This window comes from Hippopotamus amphibius, chromosome 15, assembly GCF_030028045.1.
Source record: "Hippopotamus amphibius kiboko isolate mHipAmp2 chromosome 15, mHipAmp2.hap2, whole genome shotgun sequence".
Classification (NCBI taxonomy): Eukaryota; Metazoa; Chordata; class Mammalia; order Artiodactyla; family Hippopotamidae; genus Hippopotamus; species Hippopotamus amphibius.
Genome location: NC_080200.1, coordinates 9,412,903 through 9,433,054, shown reverse-complemented (window position 1 = coordinate 9,433,054; position 20,152 = coordinate 9,412,903). Strand labels below are relative to the sequence as shown.

The window sequence follows — 20,152 nt, the reverse complement described above, 5'->3', positions numbered from 1 at the left end:
ATTAACCAAGTCCAAGAAGCACAGAGAGTTCCATACAAAATAAACCCAAGGAGAAATACACCAAGACACATATTAATCAAACTAACGACAATTCAACACAAAGAAAAAATATTAAAAGCAGCAAGAGAAAAGCAACAAACAACATATAAGGGAAAACCCATCAGGATAACAGCTGACCTTTCTACAGAAACTCTGCAGGCCAGAAGGGAATGGCAGGATATACTGAAAGTCCTGAAAGAGAGAAACCTACAGCCAAGAATACTTTACCCAGCAAGAATCTCATTCAGATTTGAGGGAGAAATCAAAAGCTTTCCAGACAAGCAAAAGTTAAGAGAATTCAGCACCACCAAACCAGCCTTACAACAAGTGCTAAAGGAACTTCTCTAAGTAGGAAACACAAGAAAAGGAAAACACCTACAAATACAAACCCAAAACAATTAAGAAAATGGTAATTGGAACACACATGTCAATAATCACTTTAAATGTAAATGGACTAAATGCTCCAACCAAAAGACACAGACTGGCTGAATGGATACAAAAACAAGACCCTTCTATATGCTGCCTACAAGAAACCCACTTCAGACCAAGGGATACATATAGACTGAAAGTGAAGGGATGGAAAAAGATATTCCATGCAAATGGAAGTCAAAAGAAAGCTGGAGTAGCAATACTCATATCAGACAAATTAGACTTGAAAGTAAAGACTATTAAAAGAGACAAGGAAGGGCACTACATAATGATCAAGGGATCCATCCAAGAAGAACATATCACAATGGTAAATATCTATGCCCCCAATATAGGAGCACCTCAATACATAAGGCAAATGCTAACAGCTATAAAAGGGGACATCGACAGTAACACAATTATAGTGGGAGACTTGAACACCCCACTTACATCAATGGACAGATCATCCAAACAGAAAATAAATAATGACACACAAGCTTTAAATGACACATTAGACCATCTCGACTTAATTGATATTTATAGGACATTCCATCCAAAAACGACAGACTACACTTTCTTCTCAAGTGCACACGGAACATTTTCCAGGATAGATCACATCTTGGGTCACAAATCAAACCTCAGCAAATTCAAGAAAATTGAAATCATATCAAGCATCTTCTCAGACCACAACGCCATGAGACTAGAAATCAATTACAGGAAAAAAACTGCAAAAAATACAAACACATGGAGGCTAAACAATTCACTATTAAACAACCAAGGAATCACTACAGAAATCAAAGAGGAAATCAAAAAGTATCTAGAAACAAATGACAACGAAAACACAACAACCCAAAACCTATGGGACGCAGCAAAAGCAGTTCTAAGAGGGAAGTTTATAGCAATACAGTCCTACCTTAAGAAACAAGAAAATGATCGAATAAACAACCTAACCTTACACCTCAAACAACTAGAGAAAGAAGAACAAAGAAACCCCAAAGTGAGCAGAAGGAAAGAAATCGTAAAGATCAGAGCAGAAATAAATGAAAAAGAAAGGAAAGAAACCATAGCAAAAATAAATAAAACTAAAAGCTGGTTCTTTGAGAAGATTAACAAAATTGATAAACCATTAGCCAGACTCATCAAGAAAAAAAGGGAGAAGATGCAAATCAACAGAATTAGAAATGAAAAAGAAGAAGTCACAACGGACACCTCAGAAATACAAAACATCATGAGAGACTACTACAAGCAACTATATGCCAATCAATTGGATAACCTGGAAGAAATGGATACATTCTTAGAAAAATACAATCTTCCAAGACTGAACCAGGAAGAAATAGAAACCATGAACAGACCAATCACAAGTACGGAAATTGAGGCAGTGATTAAAAATCTCCCAACACACAAAAGCCCAGGACCAGATGGATTCACAGGCGAATTCTATCAAACATTTCGAGAAGAGTTAACACCTATCCTTCTCAAACTCTTCCAAAATATTGCAGAAGGCGGAGCACTCCCAAACTCATTCTATGAGGCTACCATCACCCTGATACCAAAACCAGGCAAAGATGTCACAAAAAAAGAAAACTACAGACCAATATCACTGATGAATATAGATGCAAAAATCCTCAACAAAATACTAGCTAACAGACTGCAACAGCACATTAAAAAAATCATACACCACGATCAAGTGGGGTTTATCCCTGGGATGCAAGGATTCTTCAATATACGCAAATCAATCAACGTGATACATCATATCAACAAATTGAAGGATAAAAACCATATGATCGGAATGCAAGAGATTTCTGTGCATTAATTTTGTATCCTGCTACTTTACTAAACTCATCAATGAGTGCTAGCAGTTTTCTGGTAGAGTCTTTAGGGTTTTCTATATATAGTATCATGTCATCTGCAAAGAGTGATAATTTTACTTCTTCTTTTCCAATTTGTATTCCTTTAATTTCTTTTTCTTCTCTGATTGCTGTGGCGAACACTTCCAAAACTATGTTGAATAACAGTGGTGAGAGTGGACACCCTTGTCTTGTTCCTGTTCTTAGAGGGAATTCTTCCAGTTTTTCTCCATTGATAACAATGTTGGCTTTTGGTTTGTCATATATGGCTTTTATGATGTTGAGGTAATTTCCTTCTATGCCCATTTTCTGGAGAGCTTTTATCATAAATGGATGTTGAACTTTGTCAAAAGCTTTTTCTGCATCTATTGAAATGATCATATGGTTTTTATCCTTCAATTTGTTGATATGATGTTGATACACTAACAACGGAAGAGCAGAAAGAGAAATTAAGGAAACTCTCCCATTCACCATTGCAACCAAAAGAATAAAATACCTAGGAATAAACCTGCCTAAGGAGGCAAAAGATCTGTATGCAGAAAACTTTAAGACATTGATGAAAGAAATCAAAGATGACATAAACAGATGGAGGGATATACCATGTTCCTGGATTGGAAGAATCAACATCGTGAAAATGACTGTACTACCCAAAGCAATTTACAGATTTAATGCAATTCCGATCAGATTACCAATGGCATTTTTCACAGAACTAGAGCAAGAAATCTTACGATTTGTATGGAAACGCAAAAGACCCCGAATAGCCCAAGCAATCTTGAGAAGGAAAAATGGAGTTGGTGGAATCAGGCTTCCTGACTTCAAACTATACTACAAGGCCATAGTGATCAAGACAGTATGGTACTGGCACAAAAATAGAAAGGATGATCAATGGAACAGAATAGAGAACTCAGAAGTAAGCCCAAACACATATGGGCACCTTATCTTTGACAAAGGAGGCACGAGTATACAATGGAAAAAAGACAGCCTCTTCAATAAGTGGTGCTGGGAAAATTGGACAGCTACATGTAAAAGAATGAAATTAGAACACTTCCTAACACCATACACAAAAATAAACTCCAAATGGATTAAAGACCTACATATAAGGCCAGACACTATCAAACTCCTAGAGGAAAACATAGGCAGAACACTCTTTGACATACATCAAAGCAACATCCTTTTTGACCCACCTCCTAGAATCATGGAAATAAAATCAAGAATAAACGAATGGGACCTCATGAAACTTAAAAGCTTTTGCACAGCAAAAGAAACCATAAACAAGACTAAAAGGCAACCCTCAGAATGGGAAAAAATAATTGCCTATGAAACAACGGACAAAGGATTAACCTCCAAAATATACAAGCAGCTCATGCAGCTTCATACCAAAAAAGCAAATAACCCAATCCACAAATGGGCAGAAGACCTAAATAGACATTTCTCCAAAGAAGACATACAGATGGCCAACAAACACATGAAAAGATGCTCAACATCACTCATCATCAGAGAAATGCAAGTCAAAGCCACAATGAGGTATCACCTCACACCAATCAGAATGGCCATCATCACAAAGTCTGGAAACAACAAATGTTGGAGAGGGTGTGGAGAAAAGGGAACTCTCCTGCACTGTTGGTGGGACTGTAAGTTGGTACAGCCACTATGGAAAACAATTTGGAGGTTCCTTAAAAAACTACACATAGAACTACCATATGATCCAGTAATCCCACTCCTGGGCATATACCCAAAGAAAACCATAATCCCAAAAGAAACTTGTACTATAATGTTTATTGCAGCACTCTTTACAATAGCCAGGACATGGAAGCAACCTAAATGCCCATCAACAAATGAATGGATACAGAAGATGTGACATATATATACAATGGAATATTACTCAGCTATAAAAAGGGATGAGATGGAGCTATATGTAATGAGGTGGATAGAACTACAATCTGTCATACAGAGTGAAGTAAGTCAGAAAGAGAAAGACAAATATTGTATGCTAACTCACAAATACGGAATCTAAAAATGGTACTGATGAACTCAGTGACAAGAACAGGGAAGCAGATACAGGGAATGGACTGGAGAACTTGAGGTATGGGAGGGGGCGGGGGGTGAAGGGGAAACTGAGAAGAAGCGGGAGAGTAGTACAGACATATATATACTACCAACTGTATAATAGTCAGTGGGAAGTTGTTGTATAACAAAGGGAGTCCAACTCGAGGATGGAAGATGCCTTAGAGGACTGGGGCAGGGAGGGTGGGGGGGAATCGGGGGGGGCGTCAAGGAAGGGAGGGAATATGGGGATATGTGTATAAAAACAGTTGATTGAACCTGGTGTACCCCCCAAAAAAATAAAATAAAATAAAATAAAATAAAAAAAAAAAGCTGGTTATGGACACATAAATGAATATTGACATTATGGAAACACTGACCAGGAAAATTACCCACCAACTTCATGACACTGGTTGCTTGGGGACATGTATGCAGAAGAATGGGGTGGAGCTGTGATACCAAGAAAAAAGTTAAATTCTATCTTTTATGTTTCAAATCTCCATAAAATATAAGCTATGAAGCAAATATTTTTAAACGTTTATATTTTAAAAATAGGTGGGGTTTTCTTGATAATATTAATAGAGAATATTCATGGAGCATTTTCTAAGTGTCGGATAATACTCTAAGGCCATGTTTCTCAAGCCAAGCTTCACATTAGGGTGACAAAGAAACCCACCTATAGAAATCCTGAAGTTGGTTCTAAGCTGAGACTGCTGTTGCTGTGTATTTTTTAAAAAGTACATGTAAATAATAGATCAACTGGAACTAAAAAACAATGATATAAATGATATTAATGATTTTTGAAAACTTTCTTGCAATAGTCATATTGGGTAAGTTCAATAATTATCATAATTTCACAGTTTAAGAAACTTCCCAGATGTGTTTGCATCATTCTATTTTGATTTTTATCACAATTAAGTCATTGTTTGGCATGTGAAAATAATGAACCAGAATTACCTTTAAATATAGTAGGATAGTAATGGCAATGCCTGTATCAGGAAGGGTTGACATGAAAATCTGTTAACTAGACATAAGAGGCTGGGTCCTGACCTGGCTGTGGAACCTCCCCTGGTGCTAAACTCCTCTACTGTAAATAAGAATTTTTATGATCAGGAGAACAAAACTATCAGGTATATGAAAAGGCACTCAACATCAGTGAGTATCAGGAAATGCAAGTCCAAACCTAAATCCAATACCACTTCACATCTGTTAAAATGGCTATTATATATAAATTTTAAAAAGAAGACAACATATGTTGGTGAGCATGTGGGTGTAAGGGAACCATTGTCCTTGGTTGGTGGGAATGAATATTTGTACAGCTATTACAGAAACAAGAATGAATTTTCCTTAAAAAATTAAAAACTGCAATGAACTAAAATAGAATTGCCATAGGATCCAGCAGCCCCACTTCAGGGTGTATGCCAAAGAAATGAAATGAGAACCTCGAAGAAATAGCTGCATTTCCAGGTCATTGCAATATTATTTGAAATAGGGAAAATAGGAATACATGTCTGTTGACAGATGAATAGGTAAAGAAAATGTGGTGTGCATATATAAATAATGGGATGTTATTCAGCCATAAAATGAAGGAAATCCTGCCATTTGTGACAACATAGATGGACCTGGAGAATATTATACTTATTGAAATACATATACCAGACAGAGAAATTCAAATATTATATGATCTCACTTACATGTGGAAGCTAAGAACACCAAACTTATAGAACCAGGATTAGAACTGTAGTTATCAGGAGTAGACAGTGGAGAAGGTGGAGAGATGTTGGTCAAAGGATATAAACTTGCAGGTATAAAATGAATAAGTTCTGCGGATCTAATATACAGTCTCGTGACTATAGCTAATATTTCTGTATTGTGTTTCTGAAATCTGCTAAGAGACATCTGCTTAGCTGTTAATACACACACACACAAATAGAAAATATGTGAGGTGACACATATGTTAATTAACTTTGCTATGGTAATCATTCACAATGTGTATGTGTATTAAATCATCATTTTGTACGTCTTTAAAATTCTGCACGTGGCATAACCCAAATATATGCAATTTTGTCAATCTCTTTAATGAACTGAAAAAAAGAAAAACAATGAAGTAGTATTATCCTGCCAGTAAAGAATAGAGTCCAAAAACAGTAAACTCATCTCACATATCAGACATTTAACTGAGATTGTATTGAAACAAATAACCATACATAAAATAAAACATTCAAGAGGGTTTCTTAAATTTCATCATCGTTTGATCACTGACAATGCTCTGTACACTAACACCACCTTTGTAGTCACCAATGCATTATGCTCATGGGCACTTAATGAAACCATACTGATCATAATTTGAAGTCTACCAAAGTCAAAGATATGAAGTATATACTAAATGGACTTTTGAAGACAACCCTAATATTTGGGTAATCACTTATTTCATGAAGGAGGGAAGACCAGAAAAGCAAAGTATGGTAAAAGTCTTCATATCATATAAAAATATATCCTGATTATGAACATTCATTTTAAATATAGAATCCATATGACACAATCCTGCATTTCATAGAGATTTATAAATATTCTCAATAAATGAATGCCTAGAATTGTATTTGAATAAAATAATATTTATATATCTATGGCATAATTTCTTTAAATTTGAAATATATATTTTTTTCTTAAAAGGGGAAGGAAATTTCTCATTCTGTATTATTTCTAAAGAAGTAGGTTGTATTTAACTGAGATCAGGGATGAATTACCTCCAAGGATCTTGTTCCCTTTCACTTTTCTGTAAGGTTTTATAAGTGAAAAATGAATAGACAGGCGAATAACACAGAAACCAATGGGAGAAAGTTTCTAAGCAGATAGAATTTGCCACAATGAGAACTATTGATGAAGAAATTGGTATGTATAATTGCAGAAATGAATTGTTTGAATCCAAAATATGGACACACTGCTGCATGTTCAATTACTTGTTCCCTTAGTTTCTAGCCATCTTTTCCTTTTCCAAAGGTGTCCAAACTACACAGAACTGGAAACCTAATAAGTGTCTCAGAATTCTTCCTCATGGGCCTCTCAGATGACTCAGAACTGCAGCCGTTGCTTTTCATTCTGTTCCTGTCCATGTATCTGGTCACCGTGTTGGGGAACCTGTTCATCATCCTGGCTGCCACCTCTGACCCCCACCTCCACACCCCCATGTACTTCTTCCTCTCCAGCCTGTCCTTGTCTGGTATCGGTTTCATCTCCACCACCATCCCCAAGATGATAGTGAACATCCAAACTCACAACAGAATCATCTCCTATGATGACTGCCTGATACAGATGTCTATTTTTATCCTTTTTGCTTGTATGAATGATATGCTTCTGACTGTGATGGCCTATGACAGGTTTGTGGCCATCTGTCACCCACTGCATTACCCAGTCATCACGTACCCACACATCTGTTGCATCTTCGTTTTGGTGTCTTTTTTTGTTAGCCTTTTGGACTCCCAGGTGCACAATTTGATTTTGTTACAATTTACCTCCTTCAAGGATGTGAAAATTTCTAACTTTTTCTGTGCCTCAACCTTGCCTGTTCTGAAACTTTCACAAATAACATAGTCATGCATTCTGTTTTTGCCATCTTTGGTTTTCTCCCTTTCTTAGTGATCTTTTTCTCTTACTATAAAATTCTTTCCTCCAATCTCAGAGTCCCATCATCAGGTGGGAAGCATAAAGCCTTCTCCACCTGCGGTTCTCACCTGGCAGTTGTTTGCTTATTTTATGGAACAGCCCTTGCTGTGTACCTCAATTCAATTATCTCACAATCTCCCAAGAAGGATGTAGGGGCCTCAGTGATGTACACTGTGGTCACCCCCATGCTGAACCCCTTCATCTACAGTATGAGGAACAGAGACAACAAAAGGGCCATGTGGAAGTTCCTCAAGAAAACAATCTCATCTTAGTACCTCTGTCACCCATTTGGAGTGTAGGTTGGAAAATTCAGCAAAAGTAAACAACTGGACCTGAAGTCCTACCTCTCACACCACATAGCTTTTATAGTTATTATGCCCTTCAAACATCTCCTTGCTTGACACCTGAGTTTTGCTCCTTTGCTGTTTCTTTAATGGACTAGGGGAGAGTTCTAGGATCCTTTGTACATCTTAAATACCGCATGAGTGAATCTTGGCATTTCAATCAAGATATTAGAGATATTATAACATCATTGATAGCCCAAGGATCCTTGAAATTTGACAACTCTTTATATATTTAAAGTGTACATCTTTTCCAGAGTTCTTGCATATTTTAGCTATGTGAACCAAAATTTTTTTAAACTCTCATTCATTCTTATTCTTCATTTTTTAATCACATAGGACCTTAAACATTTCTAGGAGTAAAGAGATAACATATGTACATGCTAAGAAAGTAATCAATGTAAATATCCTGCTTTTCATTTACTCTAAGTGTGATGTATTTCCAATAAATAATTGAATACCATTAGTGCTTTATCTCAGACACCTGACTGACATTACTTTTCTGTGTCCTAGTATATGGTCAATTGTACAGAATGTTCCATGTGAGGTTAAAAAGAATGTGTATTTTTTTAAAAATATGATGTTCTGTAGATACCAATTAAGCCAACCATTCTATTGTGTCATTCAAGTGATGTGCAGCCTTATCAATTTTCTGTCCAGAAGTTCTATTGGTTTCTACATTACAGCAAAGTGGATCAGCTATATGTATACATATATCCCTTCTCTGTTGGATTTCCTTCCCATTTAAGTCACCACAGAGCACAGAGCAGAGTTCCCTGAGCGATACAGTAGGTTCTCATTAGTCATATATTTTATACATAGTATCCACCCCTATTGGGTGCATATATGTTAACCAGTGCAATATCCATTTCTTGTATTGATCCTTGTATCATTGTATAGTGTCTTTGTCTTTCTTTATGGAGTTTGTTTTAAAGTCTATTTTGTCTGATGGGAATATTGCTCCCACGCTTTCTTGTCTTATCCATTTGCATGAAATATCTTTTTACATCCCCTGAAGTTCAATCTATGTGTGTCTTTCCCCTAATGTGAATCTCTATGGGCGGCATACTATAGGTTCTTGTTTTTTAATCCAACCTGCCACTCTATGCCTTTTGATTGGAGCAGTTGTCCATTGACATTTAAAGTAATTATTGGTAAGCATGTATTTGTTGCTATTTTAAACTGTTTTCCAGTAGATTTTGTAGTTCTTCATTGTTCCTTTCTTCTCTTTGTTTTTCTTTTCATGACTTGATGGTTTTCTTTTGTATTATGCTTGTGTTCCCTCTTTTTTGGTTTTTGTGAATCTATTGTTTGTTCTGATTTGGAATTACCCTAATTTTCAAATATGTTAACCCATAACTATATGTACTTGCTTTAGACATGTAAACTCAAACTACTGGGAAGCAACTGTCTAACACAGGGAGATCAACTGGATGATTGCTGATGACCTAGAGGTGTGGGATAGGGAGGGTGGGAGGGATGCTCAGGAGGGAGGTGCAGGAGGGAGGGGATATGGGGATATAGGTATAAATAGAGCTGATTCGCTTTGTTTTACAGCAGAAATTGGCACAACAGTGTAAAGCTATGTACTCCAATAAAGATAAAAAAACAAGAATGGAAGATGAAAGTATAAAATTACACTTTTTAAAAATCAGTGAATATAGGGATACATGTATAAATACAGCTGATTCACTTTGTTGTACAACAAAAACTGGCACCACCATGTAAAGCAATTATACTCCAATAAAGAGCTAAAAAAAAGCAAACAAACATATTCTAAAAGATCTACATTTTTTTAATTCCCCTACCCCACACTTTGTGATTTTCATGTTCTATTTTACATCTTCATGTGTATTCTTTTGCTGTAATCACAGTCACAATCGCTTTTGCAAAAATTTTTGATTGTTTTTTATTTCATGTATTGGCTTATGTAACTGATCTTTAATCCTTTTATGTATTTTCCTTTCCTATTGTGTTTTTTCCTTTTCTATAGAGTCTTGCTTCTTTTCTATTTAGAGAAGATATTTCAATATTTCAACATTTTTTATATGTTAGGTTAGTATTGCTGTATTCTTTCAGCTTTTCTTGTCTGAGAAATTCTTAATATTTCCTTCTGTTCTAAATGATAATATTGTTGGCAAGTATTCTAGGTTGCAGGTTTTTCCCTTTCAGGGCTTTGAATACATCATACCACTCCCTTCTGGCCTGCAAAGTGTCTAGTGAGAAATCAGCTGGTAACCTCTTAGAGATTCCCTTGTACCTGACTCTTTGTTTTTCTCTTGTTACTTTCAGAATCCTTTTACCTTTAACTTTTACCATTTTAATTACAATATGTCTTAGTGTGGGTCTCTTTGGGTTCATCTTGTTTAGGACCCTCTGGGCTTCCTGTACCTGGATATCTGTTTTCTTCTTTAGATTTCAGAAGTTTTCAGCCATAATTTCTTCAGATACATTTTTGATCCTCTTTTCTCTTTCTTCTCTTCTGGAACCCCTGTTATTCATAAGTTGGCATGTTTTCTATTATCCCATAGATCCGTATATTGCTTTCATTTTTTTTATTTGTTCTTGTATCTGCTGTTCGGATGAAATGATTTCCATTATTCTATCTTCCAGACCACTTATCCATTCTTCTGCATTATTTAGTCTTCCATTCATTGCTTTTAGCTTGGTTTTTATCTCAGCAATTGAGTTGCCTAATTTTGATTGCTTCCTTTTTATAATTCCCAGTTCCTGTGTTTTATAGTTTCAGTGACCTGTGTTTCTATTGATAAACTTTCTTAAGTCTTTGGGCATTTTTATCACCTACTTTTTGAACTTGGCGTCTCATAGACTGCTGAGGTCTGTTTCATTGCTCTTTCTGGAAATTTCTCTTATTCTTTTAATTGGGAGTAGTTCCTCTGATTTTTCATTTTACTTAAATGTCTCTGTCTCTATGAATGTAGGAGAAACAGTTATCTACTATGGTCTTGAAACACTGTTTTTACATGGAAGTGTTTCTACTTAGACTGTGTGAGTTCAGGGTTTTTGGTGTGAGGTCTGATTTTGGTATGGAGGCCTGCCATGTCTTATTCAGAGTTTGCTGTTATCCCTTTGATAAGAGGTGTGATTGGTGTTTTGATCAGAGCCTGCATGGGATGTTGGGTGGGGCCTCCTCTTTGCTCTGTGGCTGTCAGGCCTGTTGTGCGTGGGATGTGCTCTACATATAGATGTATTTTTGATGTATTTGTGGGGAGAGGTGAGCTGCACATCCTTCTACTCTGTCATCTCGTGAAAGCTCTTGACCATTAGGTTTTATGTTTACACGATGAGACCTTGGCCAGGTTGAGGGCAGGGACTGAACATCATTTAACTGTATAGTATGCTTTGATGAAAATAAAATTAAATTAAAGATAACAAAAAATTTTAATAGAAAAATAATTAAATGGATAAGAAGACAATCCAAAAAGATAAAACAACACACTACACATGAATTAAAGTAGAAAGTCAGTAAAGACTGTTGGTTGAATTGGAAGTGTACATCTGTCTTTTTATTACAGTGGTTCTTTAAGAGGAAGAAAATAAAGCATTCTGTTTTTAAAAAGTCTTCAAGAGCTGATAACACAAAGAAATCTAAAGAAAATATATTTTGCAGTGAGTTGATTCCTCTCTGGTTAGAAGAAATCAGATTACATTTGTCCATGAAATAGCTGCAGATTGCCCTGATGTTGATGGAGGGGCTCTCCTAGTGCGTCAGAAACCAGGAGGTCTGCTTGACACTGCATGAGTCCCATTTGCAGAAGTACCCAAAGGAGAGAGTATTTCTACCCAAATGCTAGATTGTGTCCAGGATATTTTTGATGAGGTCATGTTGGAGCAGAGAATTTGGCAGTATGCTGCAAAGCAGATGAATGGGATCTAAGGCTTGAAGTGCTTGCAACACAAGTCATTATAGAGGATGAGGCCTGTGTGGCAGGCTGTATCTGAGATGCCCCCAATGATGTAAGCTCCTTGTTTTCATGCCTTTGTGTATTTCCCTCCCATTGAGTGTGAGCTGAAGTAAGGAAATGAAAATGAGAAGTCATCCTTAAAGACAAATATTAACTGTGCAATTGGAAAGTATATCACATCATTGACATAGGCCTAATGCTAGATTTCATGGTTGATATAATGGATTTACAGATATCAAAATCACACATTGAGTAGTTAAACAGAGAAAAAAAGTGTGAATTTTATCTGAAGATCCTACACTTGGAAGTAAGAAGCAAAAGTACAGGTGAATTTTCTCCTGGGGAGAATAGGGACGTAGACCCTTCCCAGGACATTCACTTTTCTCCTTTTCCTATTCTATTAATATTATAAAGTTCCCAGAGATTCAGACAACATGGACCAGCTGGCTAATTAAGAGCTTTGGGCATTAAGCCCTAAGGTCACAGGATTATAAATAGTCAGTGCCCCCAGCTCATTAATTTGCCGGTTCTAATTTTGTAGCTGCACACCTATGTCTCCATCCTTTGTAGGAGCCTGCATCAGAAAGTCCAGCCTGAGTTTGTTGTTGTTTCAGTCCTGAGGAGGGAGCCTGAGACTTCATCACACATCAGGCAGGGGAGCAACAGTGAATCTGTGGTCCTTGGTCATGTTCCGGCAGAGATGCAGCCCAGCCCAGTAAGTGCTGAGGGATACAGTGAAGGATGAAGGGAGTGTTGGGGGAATTATTTCCTCTTCAAGAGGAACAAACATGATAGTTGTTTTAAAAAGATAATGAGGCATGAATATACCCAGTTTTGGAATAAAGCCCTTTGAAGTTTATATTCTTGTTTGTTTTGTTTTGTTTTTGTTTTTGGTTTTTGTTTTTTAAATTTATTTATTTATTTTATTGGCTTTGTTGGGTCTCCTTTTGCTGTGCACGGGCTTTCTTTTAGTTGCGGTGAGTGGGGGCTACTCTTCGTTGTGATGCATGGGCTCCTCACTGCCGTGGCTTCTCTTGTTGCAGAGCATGGGCTCTAGGCGTGTGGGCTTCAGTAGTTGCAGCACATGGGCTCAATAGTTGTGGCTCATGGGCTCTAAAGTTCAGGCTCAATAGCTTTTGTGGCTCATGGGCTTAGTTGCTTCTTGGCATGTGAGATCTTCCTGGAGCAGGGATCGAACACATGTCCCCTGCATTGGCAGGCGGATTCTTAATCACTGCACTACCTAGGAAGCCCTGAAGTTTATATTCTTGATTCTGGTTGGGGTGTGAGAATTCTCATTCAGAGTTCTACTTCCACCCTCACTGGTGCTGGTTCTGGCTGGCATCCCTCCCATTGTAGCAGCAAATAGATCTCTGTAAACTTCCCCCTAAACAATTTAAATAATTATGAAGGTGGTGAAGAAGATGAGGACAAGGATGAGGAGGATGACAAGAACCATAACATGTAAGTTATTGAAGGCTTCCTAAGTGTCAGGCTCTGAGGTATGTGTTTCATGTTTCTTGTTTGATTACATCTGCATAACCTCTCCCAAATTATAAGTGCACACATTACCATTATTTTAATAAGAGGAGAGAAGCACATCATTTTATGTAACAAATGTACCACTTCATGAGTTAGAAAGTGTTAAAGTCAAGTTTAGGTAAGTCAGTCTGGACAGAGCGAATCTAGACACAGGGCATCCGGGCAGCCCTCCCCCCACCACCCAAACAGTCATGCCACCTCCCTGTCAGTCCTGGCAGAGACTCCCTGCTCACAATGGCACTTCCCTTCTGTGGAGGTCTGGGCTTCCTCCACGAGCATTCCTGGTTGTGGAGGTCCTCATTCTGGTCCTCTTAGGTTACCTCCATGCAGCCAACAGCAGTCCCCTCCCCTGGGTCTCCTCTCCAAACCCCACATTCTAGCACCAAGTCCCCATCCATAACTGGGACACACATCTCAGGCTGGGGTGCACAGGGCTGTGGCAGCTACCCTCTGTGTAGGTCTCACTCTGTCCTTCCTGCTACAGACATGTTGCTGCCCTCTCTTCCAAGCACAATAACCTCTCCTTCCATCCCTACTGATCTCCACACCACTGAAGGGGCTTCCCTGGATGGGGGAACCTCTCCTCTCCTTTAGCTCCTAGCCAGGGACACAGGCCCCACCCTGCTTCCTCTCTTTTCCCTTCTTCTTCTTTTTATCCTACCTAGTTATATGGGGATCTTTCTTGTCCATGTCTGAGGTCCTGTGCTAGTGTTCAGCAGGTGTTGTATGAGAATTGTTCCATTTGTAGATGTATTTTGGATGTCTTTGTGAGGAAAGATGAACTCCACATCCTCATACTCTTCTGCCACCTTGAGAAAGCCCTCCCTCTCTAATTGAGCAGAAATCAGGTGTTTCTTGACTTGGGCACTGAATATCTGTGGCTTATTCTGAAATCAATATAGGGACTCTATGGGTATAAGAGAAACTAGACGTATTTCTGACTGTATGGTCAGGAGAAGCATAGTGGGATCTGCAGAAGTACCCACAACAGGGCAGCTCTTTTCTAAGGGATTTTTCTTGAAAAGATGATGGGTTTCAATGGGTTGGAGATGAGGCCGGAAATAGAGAAATATCTCTCTAGTCTTATTCTTCTCAGAGTCAACTGTCCACCTGACAGTGAGACCTGCGTGGGTAGTTTCAAAGATGCTCCCAATGAGCCCCACCACTTGTAATCATGCACATGTATATGAATTTCTCCTTTATTGTGAACTGGATGCAGTGACTTGCATCCAATGAATAGATTTTGGGAAAATATCGGGCTTTCCCTTCCAATCCTAATGTGTAGAAAGGCTGAGCTTTGTTTCTGTTTTTGTTTTTTTTCTTCTCCAATATCATCTATTACAGGGTATTGAATATAATGTCCTGTGCTATACAGTAGGACCTTGTTGTTTATCCATTCTATATATAATAGTTTGCATCTGCTAATCCAAAACTCTCAATCCATGCTTTGCCTGTCCCCCATCCCCAGGGTTCAGATTTCATCTTGCCAGCCCTCTCTTGCCATCTCACCGCCTTGCTCTGATGGAAGCCAGCTGCCATGTTGTCAGAGGCCCACTTGATAAGAAACCAAAGGGATCCTCTTGCCTCAAAGAATTCAGTCCTATCAACAGCCATGTAAGTGAGCTTGGATTCAAATACTCTTCTAGTCAGGACTTGACAAGACTGCAGCCCTGGCCCACATTTTGAACGCAGACATCTCTGAAGCCCCTTAAAATATTTAAGCAAAGTAGCAAGTTACCAGATAAATATCTCAAAATAAACAGTTTGTAATGTAACAGCACACATCAACTGAGCAGAAAAAGTAGAGTTAGAATTTTAAACTAATTAGATTTAAAATTTTAAATTTCAGTAGAGTTAGAACTAGAATTGGGACTGACATTCAAAATAGCAAGAACCATAGATCTTCAGGGCATAAAACCCCAAACCCCAAAGAACAGTAGAAAGCTCTCGGAGACATAAATCTTAACTAAGAAAATAGAAATTCTATCAGAATATTGGTACAGAGGAACTAAATCTCTCTAAATTACATGACTGATTTAATGGTTTGCAGATAAAAAGTCTCATATTGCTTTCTCTTATTGAAAAAAAAGTGTGAATTTTATGATGAGATAAACAACTTGGAATCAGAGGTGAAGAGTAGAGGTCAGTCTCCTACTGAGAAGAGGAAGGGTCTAGGTCCTTCCTAATACATTCACTTTTCACCTTTTCCTCTTTCATTAATTAGAAGATCCTCAGAGACTGAGAGACTATGGACCAATTTGGCTGATTATCTGCTACGTGCCTTGAGGTCTCAAGGCTGCACCATTGTAAATAATCGGCCTGTGCTTCCCAGCCCTTCAGTTAGCCAGCTCCAGGCCAATGTGTTCCATACCTGTGTGTCTCATCCTCCCAGAGTTATTGTCTGCACCAGGAGGCCCATACCTGAGTCTGTCTTCCTGCCAGTCCTAAGAACAAAGCCTCAGCCTTCATACAAAACCAGGTATGGGAGGGGCAGGAGATTGCCTCCCTCAGTCCTGCTCCATCAGAGACACAGCACAGTCCAGTGAGTGCCAAGTGCAGTAGGAAACACTGAATGCAGGAGGGATTGTGGGAGTCTTTATCATCACCAAAGCAGTGGGACAGTTGGGATAACCAGTGGGATGGCAATAAAATGCAAAAATTCAGCACAGAGGTCTATGATGTTGTTGGTACTGGTGAGGAACCTAGAACTCTTCTTTAAATGTCTTTTCTCCTCCCGCAATTATTCTGTCTTCTGTAGGCATCTTTTTTACCTGAGCAGGTAATAGGTCCCACTAAAATGTCCCCTAAGGGCTCCAAATGATCATGAAGGTGATGGCATTAAAAATGATAACAGTAACCACAGTATCCCAAAACCTTATGTAGGAATTCAAGTGACAAATTCTGAACTAGGTTTTTATGTGATTTATTTCCTTTTATCTTCATTACCACTCCAAAAAGAGAGCAACATGCATTATTATCATTTTACACTTGAGGATCAGAACACAGTATTTTGATGTAATATCAATCAGGTCCTCTGGTAGAAAGGGGGTAAAGTCAGATTTGAATGCATCAGTGAAACTCCATTCACAAGACGCCTAGAGAGTATTCTCATCTGTCAATGCGATCTTCATCCACGAAGCTGAATTGAGGAGAAATGCAATCTCTGCCTAAGGAAGAATTGGCTTGAAAAGCTCTTGAGCTGGCATCAGAAGGCCAACGTACAGTTTGATACCTGGCTTTGGCCTTAAACGTTTTGACTATTCACAAGAATTTGGATTAGATGAGAAATCAACCATTCGCAAATGTTTAGGTGTAGAAACATATTTAAGAGGTTTTACCTAGCCACTACAAAGAAAAACAGTAAGAAGCAAACACTTCTCTGAGAGTGTATATCACTGAGAAAAAACTCGGCAAAAATGAAAACCAAGTTCAGATTATTTCCTGAAATTTGTTATTTAATTATTGGTGCATAGTAAATTATTAATGCTTTCTTCAGGATTAGCAATGCTGTATGATTTTATGTTCTTAACAAACATGTATTTATCAACTGTGAAGTTCACCAAGGCCAAATATTTTTATTGCAATTATATTTGAAGAGACTCTGACCAGACAACCCACATATTTGAGTCAGCATTTATCTCCATGGAAGATGAATATCATAAAACCAAATAAAAGTGAAAAATACTTAAAGATAATTGCCATGTATAGATGCTATCTGATTGTGAACATTTGATATCAATTTAGAATCCAGTGAGTGTGGTTTTAATCTCCTTAGGACTCCATTGTAAATCAAGGGAATTTCTTGCAATGCATTTGGATAAGATACACTACACTTGGGTGCTCTTTAGTGTCCTTTAATTAAAATAATTTATTTTCGAAGAGAGAAGACTATTTTCATTCCATATGTTTCCTTCAAAAGTAGGGGATGGATATTTTATTGTGTTCATAGATTCATCATCTCATAATGCCCTTCCTTCTCTCATATTCTTTGCCCAATGCCTCTAAAATAGGTGTATTAAGAAACAAGTGATATTTTGAGCATCATTAAAGACGTAGTCACAACTGAAAAATATTGCTGAAGGTGCATGGGTGTGTGGTCCTTAAGAGTGAATACACAGATGTAGAGAACAAACATATGGGCACCAAGGGAGGGAAGAGGGGAGCAGTGAGATGAAATGGGATACTGGGGTTGACATATATACATTAATATGTATAAAATAGAAGACATAAGAAGAAAATATCAAATTGTACCCTTTAAATATATGCAGCTTATTGTATGTCATAAATAAATAAATAAATAAATGTAGGGTTAGAAAAAAGTGTGAATACTTTATTTGTGAATTGCTTAAATCTAAAGCATAAGCACTTATCTGGGTGCCTCTACAATTGTTTTGTTTATTCGACACTCTCTTCTTTTTCAAAAGGTGCTCCATCAACATGAAACCACAAAATCTAACAGATGTCTCAGAATTCCTCCTCCTGGGCCTCTCAGATGATCCCAAACTACAGCCCCTTCTCTTTAGGCTCTTCCTGTCCATGTACCTTGTGACCATGCTTGGGAACCTGCTCATCATCCTGGCTGTCAGCTCTGACTCCCACCTCCACACCCCCATGTACTTCTTCCTTTCCAATTTGTCCTTGGCTGACATCAGTATCAGCACCACCACCATCCCCAAGATGCTAGTGAACCTCCAGACATACAGAAAATCTATCACCTACACATGCTGCCTAGCTCAGGTGACCTTTTTTTCTTTTTTTGCATGTTTGGAGAGTCTACTTCTGAGTGTGATGGCCTATGACCGATTGGTGGCCATTTGTTACCCTCTACAATACCTGGTCATCATGAACCCCTGTACCTGTGGCTTGTTGGTCCTGGTATCATTTTCCATCAGCCTGTTGACCTCCCAGATGCACTACTTGATGATGTCACAACTTACTTTCTGTGCAGATGTGGAAATTCCTCATTTCTTTTGTGACCTTTCTCAACTCCTCAACCTGGCCTGTTCTGACACCTCCATCAATAACATATTAATCCATTTCATTGGTACCATCTTTGGTGGAGTTCCACTCTCAGGGATCCTTTACTCTTATAGTCAAATTATTTCCTCCATTCTTAGAGTCACATCATCAGGTGGGAAGCATAAAGCGTTTTCTACCTGTGTTTCTCACTTGTCAGTTGTTTGCTTATTTTATGGAACAGGTATTGGTGTGTACCTCAGTTCGACTGTCTCATCTTCCCCTAGGAAGGGTGCAGTGGCCTCGATAATGTACACTGTGGTCACCCCTATGCTGAACCCCTTCATGTACAGCCTAAGGAACAAGGACATCAAGAGTGCCCTGTGGAGGATTATCTGCAAACAGCCTAACCTCAACACCTGTGCCACCCTGTTTTGGGTTCATAGGCTGGAAAGGCAGTAAAATCAAATATGTGCAACAAGAAATTCTGAATCTGCAGTTGCATAGAGTATATGTACCTATCTGGCTCTCTGCTTTCTGTTTACACAGCTTTTCCTCTTAGAATAGCTTTCACAGTTTTGGAAAGTATTTTAGACTCCCCACTTAAGTCATATTCCCACCTGGATGTTGCATAGCACATCAGTATACCAATTTCACTTTCCTTACACATTATCCAGGACTCTTGGTCTTGGGTAGTCTCATTTCTATCATTGCAAAGTAACCATAGCACTCTCTTTTTTGTTATTTATTGTTTCTATATTTTTTCTCTGATTTTTTGCCCACTCTTTGATATGAGGATCTAAACCGTACCTTAAGGACCAAGACATTTAGTATATTTTTGTTTCTTAATGATCTTGGCAGAATTTTTGAGCAAGTAAGATGACTAATTTTCTGTCTTAACCAGGGTGTTTTTGAAATTGAAGTGAGACGCTATTAATATTGAATTTTCAACTGGGATTTTCCTCGGAAAACTGGGGTCCATGCTTCCTAAAGAGTGCATGGGAGAGAAACTACCAGAGCAAAGAAGATTCCCAATTTTTTCGATAATTCTCCTCTCCATTTCATCTAACTTCTCCCCAATCATATTACATAGCCACAATTTTGACCACAAAGGGGCAAAAATGGAATAATTCCACTGATATGAAGTATCTAAAGTCATCAAATTTGTACAGAGAGAAAGTAGAATGATGGTGGCCAGAGTCTTTGGGATGAGGGATGGGGAAGTAGTATTTAGTGGAAGCAGAGGTTCAGTTAGGGAAGATGAAATAGTTCTGGAAATGGATGTTGGTGATGCTTGCAAAACAATGTGAAGGTACCTAAGGCAACTTAATTGTATGCTTAAAAATGGTTAAGATGGTAAATTTTGTGTTATGTTGTTTCACCACAATAA

At 38.1% G+C, this 20,152-nt stretch overlaps 1 protein-coding gene across 1 annotated transcript; it reads left to right on the top strand.

Annotated features, from left to right (window-relative positions):
- The first annotated feature begins 18,243 nt into the window (after positions 1-18,243).
- LOC130836193 (olfactory receptor 18-like) lies at positions 18,244-19,224 on the top strand. The gene has a single exon (XM_057708268.1). It carries the CDS (start codon positions 18,244-18,246, stop codon positions 19,222-19,224), a length of 981 nt encoding a protein of 326 aa, XP_057564251.1.
- The last annotated feature ends 928 nt before the right edge of the window (positions 19,225-20,152 follow it).